This window comes from Topomyia yanbarensis, chromosome 1, assembly GCF_030247195.1.
Source record: "Topomyia yanbarensis strain Yona2022 chromosome 1, ASM3024719v1, whole genome shotgun sequence".
In the NCBI taxonomy this organism is placed as follows: domain Eukaryota; kingdom Metazoa; phylum Arthropoda; class Insecta; order Diptera; family Culicidae; genus Topomyia; species Topomyia yanbarensis.
In genome coordinates, this window is record NC_080670.1 from 156,993,839 (window position 1) to 157,009,723 (window position 15,885).

General features: G+C 44.4%; 1 protein-coding gene across 6 annotated transcripts in view; it reads left to right on the forward strand.

The window, feature by feature from the left end:
* Window positions 1-13,021, forward strand: part of LOC131678720 (chondroitin sulfate synthase 1) — an 83,826-nt gene extending 70,805 nt beyond the window's left edge. For 5 of the 6 annotated variants that reach the window (XM_058959006.1, XM_058958999.1, XM_058959031.1 and 2 more), the window contains exons 3-9: window positions 10,041-10,229; window positions 10,286-10,600; window positions 10,665-10,777; window positions 10,842-11,154; window positions 11,214-11,371; window positions 11,514-11,826; window positions 11,882-13,021. In XM_058959006.1, coding sequence (XP_058814989.1) covers window positions 10,041-10,229; window positions 10,286-10,600; window positions 10,665-10,777; window positions 10,842-11,154; window positions 11,214-11,371; window positions 11,514-11,826; window positions 11,882-12,939 — 2,459 coding nt within the window. In that variant the 3' untranslated portion in view covers window positions 12,940-13,021. The remainder of the gene's footprint in view (window positions 1-10,040; window positions 10,230-10,285; window positions 10,601-10,664; window positions 10,778-10,841; window positions 11,155-11,213; window positions 11,372-11,513; window positions 11,827-11,881) is intronic. The other variant, XM_058959037.1, reaches the window with a different exon arrangement.
* The last annotated feature ends 2,864 nt before the right edge of the window (window positions 13,022-15,885 follow it).

Here is a 15,885-nt window from a genome sequence, read left to right on the forward strand (position 1 = left end):
CTCCGCATAAATTTCGGTAAATTTCTGCCGATGAAAGTAAGGAAATGCTGACTGGTTCAGAAATTGGAAATTTAAATTTGACGAATTATTGGTAAAAGTAGCATATTTTAGTAGGGATTTTTTGAGGTTTAACAGAAAACTTTCGCACAAAATAATTGTCATATATCAACACTCCGGTTATGTTTCGGGCATTACCTACCCCCAAAGTCCTTCTATAGGAAGGTCCTAGCATGCGTCAAAACGAAAACTGCCTATGTGCTCGTATGTGTGTCAAATTCTACGGCGAATAGTAGCGTCTACGTCATCAATATTACGTTTTATAGGCTGTTCACCACTGACAGTTTTGACGCATGCTAGGACCTCGTTTAAAGAGACTTTGACCTACCCCTAGTTTGCTTAACACGACACGTTCTCAAATTTGTTTTTGCATTCGCAGATCGATTCACACTGGGCCAGCTATAAAGCACAGTCAAACGAAAAACCGACTCGAAATCGTGGTGGAATGTTTCGTGCTGTGTTGAGTTGAATTTTTTTTAATGGCATATTCGTTTTTGACAGTGCACTACACCGGTGTAGTCGGTGCTACACTCATTCAAACTTGGGTGTAATCAGTATATCTCTTTCTTTGCACTACACCGGTGTAGCACCAAGAAAAAACGAAAACGACATAAGTTTGTGTAAATCGATTCAGCTATCTTTGAGAAACTTGTGTGAGTTTAAAGACACATACACACATACGTGCATACGTTTTTCAATCTTGACCAGGTGACCACCTCGAGTCTGACAAGCGTTGTGAAATGCAGCAGGAGGAGCTGTAGGCCTTGTGCCGAGCCCGACGTTTACACCCAAAACTAGTAATAGCACACCCCAAGTAAGACTGCAGCTTAAAAGAACCAACACAGCGGAGCTCAAGAAGAAACTAGAAGAGCTCTACAAGTTCGTAAAGGACAAGAACAACGTCTACACTAAGATTTACCATCTAGTGACGAGTATTAAGTCCGCCATGAATGTCGTCGAACGAGAGTAGATAGCCAAGACGAAAGCAGTGTCTGAGGAAGCATTAGCGACGCCGAAGAGTTCCCAAAATCCACGTTCCGAGAAACGGAAAAGGGAGACACCTGGAGAGGAGGAAGAGAAGAAAAACCAAAGAGTGAGCAAGAAGTTGATCATAAGCAAGCAATCTGTTGGCGAACGGTCATTAAACAACAGGGGAAGTCAAAACTGCAGAAGGAAAAGAAAGGTATACCCAAGCCCCGTCGGGGTAAAAATACGGGCTAAGCATTAATCGTTGAGATGAAGGAAGGAAAAACGTACGCTGAGTTTCTTCAGAAAGTGAGAGATTATCCGGACTTGAAGCAGTTGGGGGAGAATGTGATGGAAACCCGCCGTACTCAGAAAGGTGAAATGCTCTTCGAACTGACGATCCAGAGCATAGTCTTCAAGGCATTCATTGAAAAGTCGCTAGGCGAGGAGGCAACCGGCCCTGGCCCACGTGACTGATTGAGTGCAGGAACCTGAACGAAATAACAAGAGGTAATGCGCTGAAGGAATGTGATCTAGGAAATACACCAATGGTAAACCGGATGAGGAAGGCATATGGCGGTACGCACACGGCGACGATACGGCTTTCCACGACCGTAGCTAATAAACAGTTGGAAATAGTCCGAATTAAGGTTTGGTGGTCAGTGAGTTCACTGACGGCTGTGCCTAGAGTTTCCAATCAAATGGAAAGATGTTTCAAATGCACGAGCTTTGGTCACCAGGCGAGAAATTGCTAAGGCCCGGACAGGTCTGATCTGTGCAGACAACGTGGGGAGAAGGGACACTTTGCAAGAGACCGCACGAAACAACCGAAGAGGAAGCTCTGCACAAAGGATGGTAGAAAAGACCACATGACGGCAGGCTTCATACGCCCTGCGAACAAAAGGCGATGGACTGCCAGAGGTGATGGAGGTGACCCAGTTAAACCTCAATTATTGCAACACTGCACAGCAACTGTTGTGGCAGTCGACAAAAGAATCGAAATTCAATGTTGCAATTATTGCGAATCCCTATCGACAACGGTAACTGGGCGGCGGATAGAACAGGAACGGCTGCTATTCATGTAATGGGCAAATACCCCATACAGAAAATGGTGTCAAACTCATTCGAAGGTTTCGTGATTGCCAAAATTAATGCGATCTTTATATGTAGTGACTACGTACTCCATAGATGGAACGTAGAGCAGTTCTATTGGATTCTAGACGAGCCTATTGGAGAGCTGGTAGTCATCGAAGACATTTCTTCGTCCAGCCAGCTCTCTAATTTTCAATGTTTGGACAGCTGAGTGGGGAAGCAGACGTACCAACACAAGAGCCTGTTGGAAGCTCTAGCCAAACTGTATGTCATGCTATGCAATGAGGGCACCAGCACAACTTTCCGAAGAAGTGGAGGGGAATCCAATATCGACGCTACCTTTTGTAGCCCGTCGTTAGTGGCAAATATGAGCTGGAGAATTTCCGAGGACTATACGCATACTGACCACCTGGCAATCCGGTACAGTTTTGGTCAACGATACCAAGCGACAAGACAGGTGACGAGAGGTCACGAGCGGAAGCGGAAGGTGAAGTCATTTGACATCGATTTCTTTGTGCAAGCTCTTCAGCCAGCGAGCGACTCCTCTGACATGAAAGCGGAAGAAATAACAAAAACGCTAGCAAGTGTATGCGACACCACAATGCCAAGAAACTAGAATCAAGAAATAAACGGCGTACTGGTGGAGCGAGGAGCTTGGAGCCCTCCGCTCAAGCTACCTTAGAGCCAGAAGTACGCCCAGAGAGCTAGCACCGAAGCGGACAGAGCTGTGCCAGGGTGCTGACGCCACCCCCTGGGGCGACGCATACCGTGTGATGATGGTGAAGATCAGAGGTACCCTAATAAACTAAGCATGATCCAATGATATGGCCAGAACTCGTCGCATTCTCAAAAAGTTTAAAGGTTAACAAACGCCCAGATGTACCAGATGAAATCCTCAACATCGCATTGAGAGCAGCAATCCAGACACTCCTGGATATATTCTGAAAAGTGTTTCAAAAGCTTGTAGAAGAGGGCCTAGTACTACTGCCTAAACCTGGTTAGTCACCAGAGGATCCATCGTCGAAAAAACCAATATGCCTGCTGGATGCACTCGGAAAACTCTTGGAGAGGATTAACTCTAACAGGCTGACAATATTTACGGAAAGCGACAATGGTTATCAAAAAAACAAGTTCGAATTTCGGAAGGGCAAGTCTACGGTGGACGCTATTTTGCGGAAACGGAAAGATAGACATCAAAAACCCCTTCAATAGCGTAATTCATTACGGAATCACTGCACAAAATGTGGGTCCCTAGCTACCTGTGTAGAATTCTAAGGAGTTATTTCCAAAAGTGTGTCCCGATCTATGAGACTAACGGGGGACAAAAGTAGATTAGAATTACGGCAGGAGTCCCGCAAGGCTCTATCCTAGGTCCAACGCATTGGAGCGGGATGTATAACGGCGTGCTGAATCTTAAGCTGCTTAGGGGCGTAGAGATCATCGGGTTCGCAGGCGATATCGTAATAATGGTACTGGGAGAAATGCCGGAAGGGGTAGAAATGTTGACAATGGAGGCGATTGACAGGATTGGAAACTGAGTGTCAATCGAGTATACCTGCGAGAAGGCGGCCAAAGCTATAAACGTTTTCACCATGCCGAAAAACGCTGGGTCAAGCAATAGCAAGAGGCATCTTCTGGCCAGCGTATCATCGCCAATATTGAGATGCAGAGGCCCTGTTTGGGCGGAGGAGATATAGCGGAATCGAGTAAAGCTGAGTAGTACGTTCAATGGTAGGAAGGACGACCATTTTGTTTTTAATATGAAGAGATGGCGGCTTGGTCACGACTATCATACGACAATATCTATATTTCGTCTAGCGCCAAGGTTTCAAAGGTCTACACTTGCATCTTGAGGGCAAAAAAACGGAAAGGCTCATGGCCATGCGGGTCGCGAGCGCGTACAGGACTATCTTATCAAAGGCAGTCTGCGTTATCGCTGGAATGATCCCTATCTGCATCATTCTAGAGGAAGATAACAAATACTATAAACGGAAGGGGACCAAAGGAATACGGAAAACAATGAGAGCTGACTCGATGGCCAACTGGCAATATCATTGGGACTCGTAAGAAAAAGGAAGGTGGAGTAAATAGGAGGCAAGTAGCCTTCTATCGGAAGCAGTTCCTGTCTGAAAATGGTTGTTTCAAACAGTACCTACATCGGTTCGGAGACGCTTTGTCTTAGATTCGATGCAGCGCGAAGGGATATACGTTCGCTTGCCATAGAGAATTTTGTAGCAGAGATGTGTCGAGACGAGGGCACATGAAATGCCGTCAGCAGCGTAGTGACACTAATACTGTCGGAACTTCAGAGAAAGTGGCGCATAGAACAACAAGCTGGCAACACCAACTAGCACGGTATGGGCGATACGGGCGAGTGGTTGAAGTCGGTAATAAACCCTGCCAGTGTGGCCGTGAAGAGACGCGAACCAGGTCTTTTGGCTCCTCCAGATCGGTTCACGTTCCGACAGGTTCCAGCGCGGGCGACGATCTATGTGGACCGGTTTGTGGAAGGTTTGCCAGCAAGCTGATTCAACGTATACAAAGGAGGCAATGGGCTTAAAGAAAACTGGGAGCTACTGACAGCCACACTAATCTGGTCGACGTTTCATGGAAAGCGGAGAAACGAGCAGCAAATGCGAACTGGCAGTGTCGAGAAGTTGATCTCCAGATTGGTTCACGTATCGACGGGTTCTGAAGCTGGTGACAGTTCCAGGGTCGTCCTGCTAGTCAGCTAGGATTGAAAAGCGAGCTGACTCAATGTCGCAACGGAGGCAGAGGGGCCAATGGGCTCAAGGACAGCTGGGAGCTAATGGCAGTACCACTAATTCTGTCGGAGCACTAGTGCAACGGAGAAACGAGTACTAAGATAGCGACACCAACAAGTAGTTTAACGTCAGTTAAAAATCTTTCGAGGGAGGCTTCCGACGTTGGCGACGGCAATCGTCGGTGGATCGGTAACTCAGCAAGCTGGTGGTGCTTAGGTCGCCCACTAATTCAAAATGCACAGCTTTCGTTGCAAAGCACACAAAAGCTGCAACGTAAGTTTGGGATGATCCATAAATGACGTAGCATTTTTTGAGTGATCTTTATCACCCCCCTCCCCCATCGTAGCATTTCGTCACAAACTTCTACATACCCCCCTGGTAATTACGTAGCTTGACGGTACCCCTCACCTCCCTCGTTGTCCCCGTAAAAAATTTTAAAAAAAATTTAAAACGATGTTAGTTAGGTGAAACGGGTAAGATTTTTGTGACATCAGGTTATCCCCTATTCCCCTTTACAAATGCTACGTAGCATGACATGACCCCCTACCCCCTGTGGTCACACATCATCACAAAATACACCCTCCTCCATATATTGATACGTCATTTATGGATGGTCCCTTTTGATGGGAGCAGCTCGTCGATGGAGTGGTTTTAGCTGAATCGGTGCTACGTCGGTCACAGAGAATGGTCGAGCTGCGGTGATTTGTGCTGCGTGTAGTTCAGCCATGAATTATTTCAACTGTTTGAGACAAGCTCGAAAGAAAATCACACTGAACTTTGCGTTTGGCTAAACTTCTGCCCCCGGTATGCCAGTACCGCAGTGAGCAGCAGTTGGAGTGATGCAAGTAAATTCTTCTCGTGGTAGTAGCGAGCGAATAGAATGAAGAAGTGAATGGAAGTAGGAAGTAGAATCTGGTGTTTGCTGTCGTAGTGCTGATTGGCTTTCCCCAATCTACCGCCAATACGAATCAGCTGATCAGAGACTACGAAAGGATGAAAGCAACGGATACGAGATTTCGGGGATAATGCTTGCGCTTGGCCTGCGGAGGGCCTTGTACTCGTTGCTGGAACTTTGCTGTTGAATAAGTCTGATGATCGTCGCTTCTGCTTTCTTCGGCTCGTCGACTGTGAGGTGTGCTGACTCCGTTCGTGCTGTAGAGGTTTTCCGACAGTGTGAAAAAAAAATCGTCGATAGTATGCGGGTTCTTGAACCTTATGCTGTTAGTCGGAGAATTTTTCGATGAATTCGTCGATGAATGATGGTTCAGCGGCGGCGGAAGTTACGGCTGTGCTGGGTTTTGTTGGCCTGCCATGTGAGGCCGAGAGCAGTTTTGTGCAGCGGTTTGAATCTTGGAGATTCGAATCGCTACGAATGATGTCCAGGTCGGCGGAGATGAGTTCAGAGAACTCAATACGATGGATGAATCGACTTAAATGAATATTTCTGCAGCGATTTGAAGCAATGACGTCACCTTCTCGGAGAGCTCCGCAGTCGGAAGGGGACCGCAGAGCTCGAGCCGCGGAATGCTTTGCTTCTTGAGGGGTGCGACCTTCGATTTCGTAGTCAGCAGAGAAACCTTAACTGTACCAGAAGAATCTGACGAGAGGACATAGACACACGCACCGTATCTGTGTTCCGAAGCGTTGGAGAAGAAATGTAGCTGATTATAGTTTGGGTTTAGGAAGTAGAATGCAACGGTCGATGCGCGAATCATTCAATTGAGGTAGTTGCAACTGGTACTCGTGCCAGCGTTCCTTGATGGCTGGTGGTAGTTCATTGTCCCAGCCCCAAATCTTGCCGTCGTCGTCTTTCAAGTTCCAGAGAGTCGCATGAAGATTTTGGCTCTTTTGATGACGTGTCCGACGAGTACAAGCAGATTGAATAAACGTGCGATGTACGAAAGTGCGATACGTTTTGCTAGTGGTGAGTTTGTCGTCGATGTCGGAAGCCGAATTTTGTACCGGAGCTGATCGATGGACGGCTCTTAGTGAATTTTGATGCATGGATCTTGGTCTAGATCGACCAAGCCTTGCACAGCGCGATTTTCCAGTGAGACGTCATCCAGCACTGTTTGTTCGTTGGATGCCCACTTGTGGAATTCGAATGCGCCCTTGAGTGAATAGCGCGTCGAGCGGCTTGCGTAAATCAGTTGTTTCTGCTACATTGCGTCCACCAGAAAACAGATTATCAACGAAAAAATACTTGCGTAGAACTTCAGCTGTTTCGGGGTACACGTTGCGTTCGTCGTCGGCTAGTTACTGAAGAACTCTCGTTGCAAGTTATGGTGCGCTTGCTGAGCCGTACGTTGTGGTCTATAGTTCGAAGGTTTACATCGAAATGTTGGTGGAAACTCGCCAAACGATTCGCTGAAGTGGAATAATCTGCTCGTCTACCAGGACTTGGCGGTACATCTGCTTGGTATAGGCGATTAACATGACTGGGTGTGTTCGGGCTCACATGACAATTGATGGCAGATCTTCTTGCACGGTTGGTGCAACTAGAAGCGCGTCATTCAGCGATGATCTGTTGGGAATTTTACACTAGGCATCAAAAACTACCCTGAGTTTGGTCGTCGTGCTATCTTCACACACTACAGCGTGATGCGGAAGATGCAATCGGAGGATTTTCGTAGTCCATTACGCGCTGCATGTGTCTTAGCGCGTGGTATTCCTCGACGAAGACTCGATATTGTTGATGCACGCCAGGATTGCGGACTACACGACCTTCTAGTTGATGAAAATGACGCAGAGCGGTGGGATGGTTGTCAACAAGGGTAGGCAACATATCCTGTTTCAGTGGCAGTCGAACTATTTATCGACCTTCGGTGTTGAGGGTTAGCGTGCGGTGGAAGTGTTTCTCGAAATAGCACGGAGAGGCGTTGTTATTCTCGATGGACCAAAACTTCTCCATCAGATATTGCACGTCGTTGACGGTTGCGTCATTTGCGACAACTAGAGTAATCGGCTGACCGTGAGTAAACCTTTCTGGTACAACTCAGCCAAGAACAGAATTCACGAGTACAGAAAGGTTGTTACCCCGTGGAATTCGAACAGAAACCTTGAACTAGTCGAAGAACATTTCTGCTCCCAAGATGATATCGACCGGGTTGGTACTGTAGCATGCCGGATCAGTCAGTAGTATACTCGGCGGAATCTTCCAATCCGAAGTATCAACGGAAATCGACGGCAGATCGATAGTAATTCTGAGAAGAACTAAAAATTTGTAACTGGTCGTATACCTTCCTATGCGAGAGTGGATCGTGGAGAGTAATTTGTGCCGGGCATGCGTTGACGATCAACCAATGCCAGCGATCGTTGGAGCTTCTTCTTCAGCGGTTTGATTCGCTGGGAGAATGATTCGGTGACGAAACAGTATTTGCTACCGGATTCTAATAGCACGCGTGCTGTGTTCTTGGTTCCACTGTCGTCGTCAACGATGACTACACCAGTAGCTAGTTAAATCGCTTTCTGTCATTTACTAAGGGAAGCGCTACCAGCTTGGAAGGCTCGTCGATGCGATGAGTGACGCAGATGGAGTTGGTTGATTGCTAGTAGATACAGCTGAAGTTGGCTTCTCATCTGCGTAGTTGGTTGTTTTCGAACCTGAGCTGGCTGGTGATTGACTGAAACATAGGGTGAAGTGCCTATTTTCACCATACTAAGTAGGGCGCCTCACTGATTCATTAATTACTCTGCCTACAAACAATGGAATGCGTACAAATTGGCATCAATAGCTTTGCTTCGTTGTTAAGTACCAAGATAATAACATACATTCGCTGGAAACAGTGAAATTCTCGTGTTTGAGCACAACGAAAACACGAATCGAGTGCCCCTATTGTTGCGCTACCATTTGACTCAATGGGTTAAACAAAGATGGCAGACACTGCTCTAACCAACGGCTTCAAATGGGTAGCGTGATAATAGAAACATAGTGATAATGGGCTCATCACCCTAGTTGAGTATGATGCCTACCCCGACACTTGGTTATGATTACATAGCATACAGGCGTTTTCCAATCTCGACAAATTGAATCGAATAATATATGAATATTGGCCGGGCTTCGGTTCAATAATTTATTTTTGGAGTGATTACATAGCCTTTCTTTATATGAGAAAGGCAATGGTATGATTCGTGGCACTCTAGAGCTCTAGGAATAGGGTTAGCTTACTTTTTCCATAATAAAATCAACAGAAAAACTTTTTTTTTTATTTTTTCGTAAAATTGTTCAGCAGTCGAAAGGTCTTTTTGCCTGCAGCCTCTCCTGTGCGATCGGTCAACAGATTCTTGTCCCGGTTCTAGGTTTCGAAAAAAAAATATAGACCTAATTCCCCCTCCAAAATCAATATAGATGTCGCTACTGCGCATAATAGCCTTTTCAAAAAAGCCACACAACCAACCTGCCAATTTTCCAACCAGCCCCGGTTTCCCCCACTAGTTACCTGTGCTGTGCTTTGAGTGTATTTTGATGTGCACGTAAAGGTTTCTTGTCGAGGTGTCTACGAAGATTTGGCAAGTTTTACTCCAATAATGTATTAATATATAGAAGGTAAATGAATATTCTAAAACTGTATCGCCAAAAAATTACTAAAGATTGCATTTTCCACCGAATTAACCTCACCCGCCCTTTCTCTTAACCTGGTGGATTTACGATGACACCGTTACGAAAGTTTGTTTTATATTTGAAACACGTAAAAATTCTGGCCCAATTTCTGACTTTTGCACCGACTTTAGGGATGTTTCAAAATGCGGCTTTTCTAACCACCATGCGCAACTATGTAGACTCAAAGGTACAAAAAGTAGGTACATACAAGCGTTCTCGAGTTCTACTAGCCAAAACAAGTGATTCCCTACAATTGAAATCCACAATCGTACGATATGACAGACAAAGGTTTTGTTTAGAATGATTGAATTCTTGGAGCGCAGTGAACTGTATAAACAGTACACACGATCCAGCTGTTTGTGCTGCGTGGGGTGCTACAAACACGCATGTGCGGGTAAAACTTCCGCAGAAAGTGAAATCAAACGCAAACGAGTCGCGGTACACGCGAAGCATGACGTGAATAATTTCACTTTGATATATAATTAGTAGAAACATTTCCTTGGAATGACATCGCTATAACACACATTATGACGCCATTGTTTATTCTTTTTCACCCACAGCCGCTCTCGAAATAATCGGCCTGCGTCCATCGGAAACGCCGGACAACTCGCAACACAACCTAGTCTTTGTGGGCGTTATGACAGCAAAAGATTTCCTGCAAAGCCGTGCCAAGGCCGTGTATGACACCTGGGGCAAAAACATTCCGGGGAGGATTGCTTTCTTCAGCTCGGAAGAATCGATCGCGGACTGTGAGTTTCCTTAAAGCTTCAAAATTTGTTTCGCTATTAATTATAATTACCTGCAGATCTTCCCCTGGTGGCACTGAAGGGCGTGGACGATCGCTATCCACCACAGAAGAAGAGCTTCATGATGCTTCACTATATGTACGAGCACTACATCGACAAATTCGAGTGGTTTGCTCGGGCAGATGACGACGTGTTCATCCGAACGGACAAGCTGGAACAGTTCCTACGATCCATCGATAGTTCTAAGCCGCAGTTTATCGGCCAAGCTGGCCGGGGAAATAGTGAAGAATTCGGGTTACTATCGCTCGAGTTCGATGAAAACTTTTGCATGGGTGGTCCCGGAGTTATTATGAGCCGCGAGACGCTACGGAGGGGTAAATATCAATTAGATTAAATTTATTTATTAGGATAGACTAATGCCATCCTTTCGACTTACAGTGGCGCCTCACATTCCTACATGCCTCAAGAACCTCTACAGTACTCATGAAGATGTGGAAGTAGGACGTTGTGTTCAAAAGTTTGCAGGTATTCCGTGTACCTGGAACTATGAAGTAAGTCTTAATGCCCAAATATAAACATCGAGTTCTTACTATAGTGCATTTCCACCCCTTACAGATGCAATCCATTCTGCACCACAACTCTAGCGGGAGTCGTGCCTTCTCGGGTAACCTCAAGAATAAGGAGGTCCACAGTGCCATCACGCTGCATCCGGTCAAGAAGCCTGCCTTCATGTACCGCTTACACACATATACTTTAGGACTAAAGGCACAGGAGCTTCGCCAGCAAACCCTCTTCCTGCATCGGGACATTGCTCAAATGACAGCACTGCTGCAGATCCCAAAGATCAACAAAAATCTCGCACCTGGCGTTCCGATTTTCCCGTCGGATGAATCCAGTGCGGACTATCTCGGAGATCACAACATCTTAGGTGCGTGTACTGTACTGAGTGGGTTTTTTCGCTTGCAACATTGACTATTTCACTTACAGGATTGACGCCAGATCTGAACCGACATCGACCGTCACATTTGGACGAGGTCATCGAGTGGGATTTCATCGCCAAAAGTCTCTACTCGGGGATGCATCCGAATCCGAAGCGAAAGATTGAGTCCTCACTCAAGGAAGGCTTGAACGATGTTGTCCGAGAGGTAAGTGGCAAATAAGCCGCCAATGAGCCAATTGATGTCGATGGCAAATCAAATACGCGCCATGCGTGAACCGGTTCTGTTTACATGAGCATGTCAGTGGTAGCTAATGAATACATTATTTTTTTGTTATGTATACGAACAGATCATGGAACATATCAACAACTTTTCGCGGCAACGAGGTCGAGTGATTGAGTTTCGTGAACTACTGTACGGCTATATGCGGGTCAACAGTCTGTACGGGCAGGACCTGATCTTGGATTTGTTGTTGGTGTACAAAAAATACCGAGGGAAGAAAATGACAGTACCGGTGCGGAGACATCTCTACATTCAGCGATCCTTCACGGACATACGGATCCGGGAGATTACCGGGGGAGTCGCTCCGGCGTATGCAGTTACGTTGGATCACCGGTTACCGGGTGAAGTGACCCGGCCGTGGAATAATTCAACAGGTTTAGGTATGACTTGTATTTTTTAAATTTCAATGAGATACTAATTTTTTTTTAATTTTAGATCGAATGCGATCGATCCTGAACAGCGGTTGGGAGAAACTATCGGATACCTTTGCCATCAGCAGCCCGCTCATGTTTGAGATGCAACCGCCGAAGGACCGAATCGTATTCATCATTCCGCTCGCTGGTCGATCGGAAACGTTTATGCGTTTCTTGCGCAACTTCGAAGAGGTGGCCCTAAAGCAGGACCATCGAACGGATCTGCTCGTCTCGATGTACGTCGATCAATCGGAATCGTCGCTGATAGCAGATCTACTGGATCACCTGCGCGTGCAGTATCCCCTCAATAGAATAAACTACCTCCAGCTGTACGGAAACTTTTCCCGCGGGGTAGCCCTAGATCGTGCCATCAAAAGTCCGTTCTGCAAGCAGGATGACATTTTATTTTTCATCGATGTCGACATGATTTATACCCTACAAACGCTTGAGCGGATACGGGTCAACGTGATACGAAATAGGCAGATATATTTACCCATAGTCTTCAGCGAGTACGATCCGCAACCGGAAGTGCTCGGTAGAAGTCTACTAACTGAAGGAATTAAACTAATCACGACGGAGCATCTACATCGAAAAAGCGGTAGTCGAAACTTCTCCGTACCGTATCCAGTCACCAACACGGATGGTTACTTCCGGCAATTCGGCTACGGTTTGGCCGGAATCTACAAATCTGACATCCTTCGGCCCGATCTCGGTGGTTTCAACACCGACATCAACGGGTGGGGTCTAGAAGATGTCAAGTTTCTCGAAAACATAATAGCTGCCAATTTGAAAGGCAGCCAGCGGCTGCTGGATGTGGCCGATGGTAAAATGGATCCGTTCCAGGATCTGCATCAAGGCCAGCAACTCCAGCAGGAGCTGGCAGTGTTCCGTGCATCGGATCCGTCGCTGGTGCACATCTTTCATCCCATTATTTGTGATAGAAACCTGGAGGAGGCCCAGTACAAAATGTGCCTCGGAACGAAAGCCAATACTCTGGGCAGCTACCGGACGCTGGAGCAACGTTTTCTCCACGATCGGGAACTGCTGAACTACGGACGAAGGGGACGGGGTAGTCGATAGTGGGGAGCTTGTAAGGGAGTTCCCTTTGCTGAGCGTGTTTGTGTAAGATAGTAGGATCAAATAAATTTCTTTGTATGATAAACACTGTATCATTCACTCATCCGAATCAAAGCAAAGCCTTGGTACTACAGTTAACTCTCTCTATGTCGATATTGAAGGGACCATCGACATAGGGAGAGATCGACATATAGAACACAATGATTTTCTTTGAGACAACTTTTCCTTCAGGACATCATAATGCATACCGGGAAATGAAGATAGATGCTCGTATTGGGGGGAGTAGGGTAGTAGCCGACGGGGTAAAGTGCACACGCACTGCAAAACATCAAGTTTGCCGTTTGAGAAAGTATCCCTTATTTGCAGTTTATCATTCTGCCCCACATGTAGGGGAACATGGGGAGACATGACCAGGGTTTTTAGAGATTTATGTAGGTTTACTACATAATTTTTTGCGGAATTTTTAATTTACTTTTTCAAAAGTTATAAAAGTTTGAGATCGTTTTTTGTCAAGTCTCCCCAATGCGGGGAGACCTGACCAATGCCTGGGGAGACTTGACCAAGAGAATTTTGAAAAATCAGAACAAAAAATAATGACAAATAATACTGTAATCTTTTTTTTCCATATTGTCGAGGCCATTAGGTAGCAGTAAAAAAATATAAAAAGGGTTGCATTTCATAAATTTCGACTGTGTTTAATGCATTTCCTTTTAAGGATTAACTGTTCTGCTTACATTGCATATTAACACGTCACGAAATCAGCCACATTACTACTAACTTTGTTTACTAGTACAACAAGATATAGACTGATGTTTGATGTGGGATTTTTTTTGTGAGGTGATTAACACTAACAGTAGGTACGACAGCATAGTAAATATCAGATAAATTTTATTTTTCATCGGCCTATTGCCACTTGGTCACGTCTTCCCATAAAATCTTAGTCAAGTCTCCCCATCATTAGTTATTGCGTTCAATCTCGTGCAAATTTTAGTAATAACTATTTAAATATTCCGATGTATGTAAAATCATTTCACTAGTTCATAAAGTATATATAATGTATGAGTATTTTAGAAGTAATTATTAGGCGAGTAGATATGTCCATACAAGGTTTGATAAATTACATAATTTAACGCGAATTTATTAAATACGGAATCTTTTCTATAAGGAAAGAATTTTTCATTCCAAACTTTTAAAATTACCTTAACGGACCGAAACTAGCATAAAAAAATTTTTGAAAAAAATTTAAGAACCTAATAGAACACGTCATATCCAATAATCGAATTCTGCGCTTGGTCAAATCTCCCCATGTTCCCCTAATTGAAATTTTTTTGACCACGAAAGTATGATTTAAGTGCTACAGATGGCTGCATTTTAAATATTTTTATAGCACGTCAAAGTCAAAACTTTGAACCCAAAAATGCATAATTTCTAGAAAACCTCGATATATGCAGATTAAGATGAATTCGTTTTACAAAGTATCGTAGGAAAACATTGAATATCCACTTTCCGCAAATCATGTCTTTACTGCCCCTACATGCAGAATATTGATATTGGACTTAGCGCCCTGATCACCAATTTTCATTTCATTATGTATATGCTTTGTGATGTCCTGAGAGAAAACAAAAACACATCGACATAGAGAGAGAATAATGCAGGCAAATATAAAGCTAGGTACATCGAGATAGGGAGATATCGAGACAGAGAAAATATCGACATAGAGGAGTTTTTATACGTGCGATCTGAAGGGACCCACGAAATAATTGAGATAGAGAAAAATATCGACATAGAGAATATCGACATAGAGAGAGTTAACTGTATAATCCTTCTGCAAAATTTTCGTCTTCTGTTTGAACAGACTTCACTCCTCATTAAGTGGACAAGATATTGCGTGGCTGGGTGCTACAATCCTGCCAACAGAAAGAGGATAGACATTTAAAATTTAATATTTTGAACAATTAATCACAATGTCCAGCCTGATTTCACTAATACGAAAAAAGTAGCCATATATACTACAAACATTTTCTGGTGACACTATATTTCTAAACGGGCGCAAGCAATTTTGTCTTTCTAAATAGGGCAATATTGGTTCAGTATTGCCCAATTCAAAACGGTACAAAATCCTTCTTGACCGGACCTCGAAGTTATGTACATACTAAACCTCGTTTCTCTCGAGACATCATTCTCATGCCTACGACAACAATCAGTAAGCATCGAGGTTAGTTTCTGAGTCTCAAACTGTCTTGTGTTCTAACAAATAACAATAATCGGTAAGGATACGTAAATCTTTTTTTTCAATAACAATATTACATTCTCCTTGTTCCAAATTATTCAACGTGAGTACTAAATCATGTTCAGCTTGTTGATCGTTTGGGGGTGTATCATTCTTCACATGCATCATTCGACAATTCGATCTATAGCATGCTCTTTCAAGTTCTACTTGTTTTTGATTGTTTATTTGTACACCAACATGCCCATTGGTCCCAATAGTGATTACGTCTAGACTGGTTAATTTGGACAATCTCAACACTCATCAAGCCTCAAAATTGGTCGAAACGATAATTTCTAATTGCTATATCTTCACAGTTCTCCAATATACAGGGTGTTTGGTTCATGGTTAACCCATTCATGCCCATGTTGTTTGTGGACAACAACGTCTTTAAACAGCTATAACTTTTGATTGGGGCAAGATCTGCTCACAAAAACAAGTAAAGCTAATAAATGTGACTATTGGCTTTCATTTGAGTATTAACGGTTACACGGATCAGCTCTAGAAATGAAGTTATTGCAATTAGTCTGATTGAACTCCGATGGAGCAGTGCTGCCAGGGACCGTTTACGTTGACGACGGAAAATGAATTTTTCATATAACTTCTTTATGTTGCAATATTAGTGAAAACTAATAAAACTTATCAATTTGGACTATTTTTGGCTACGTTTTCCACGCAGTTGG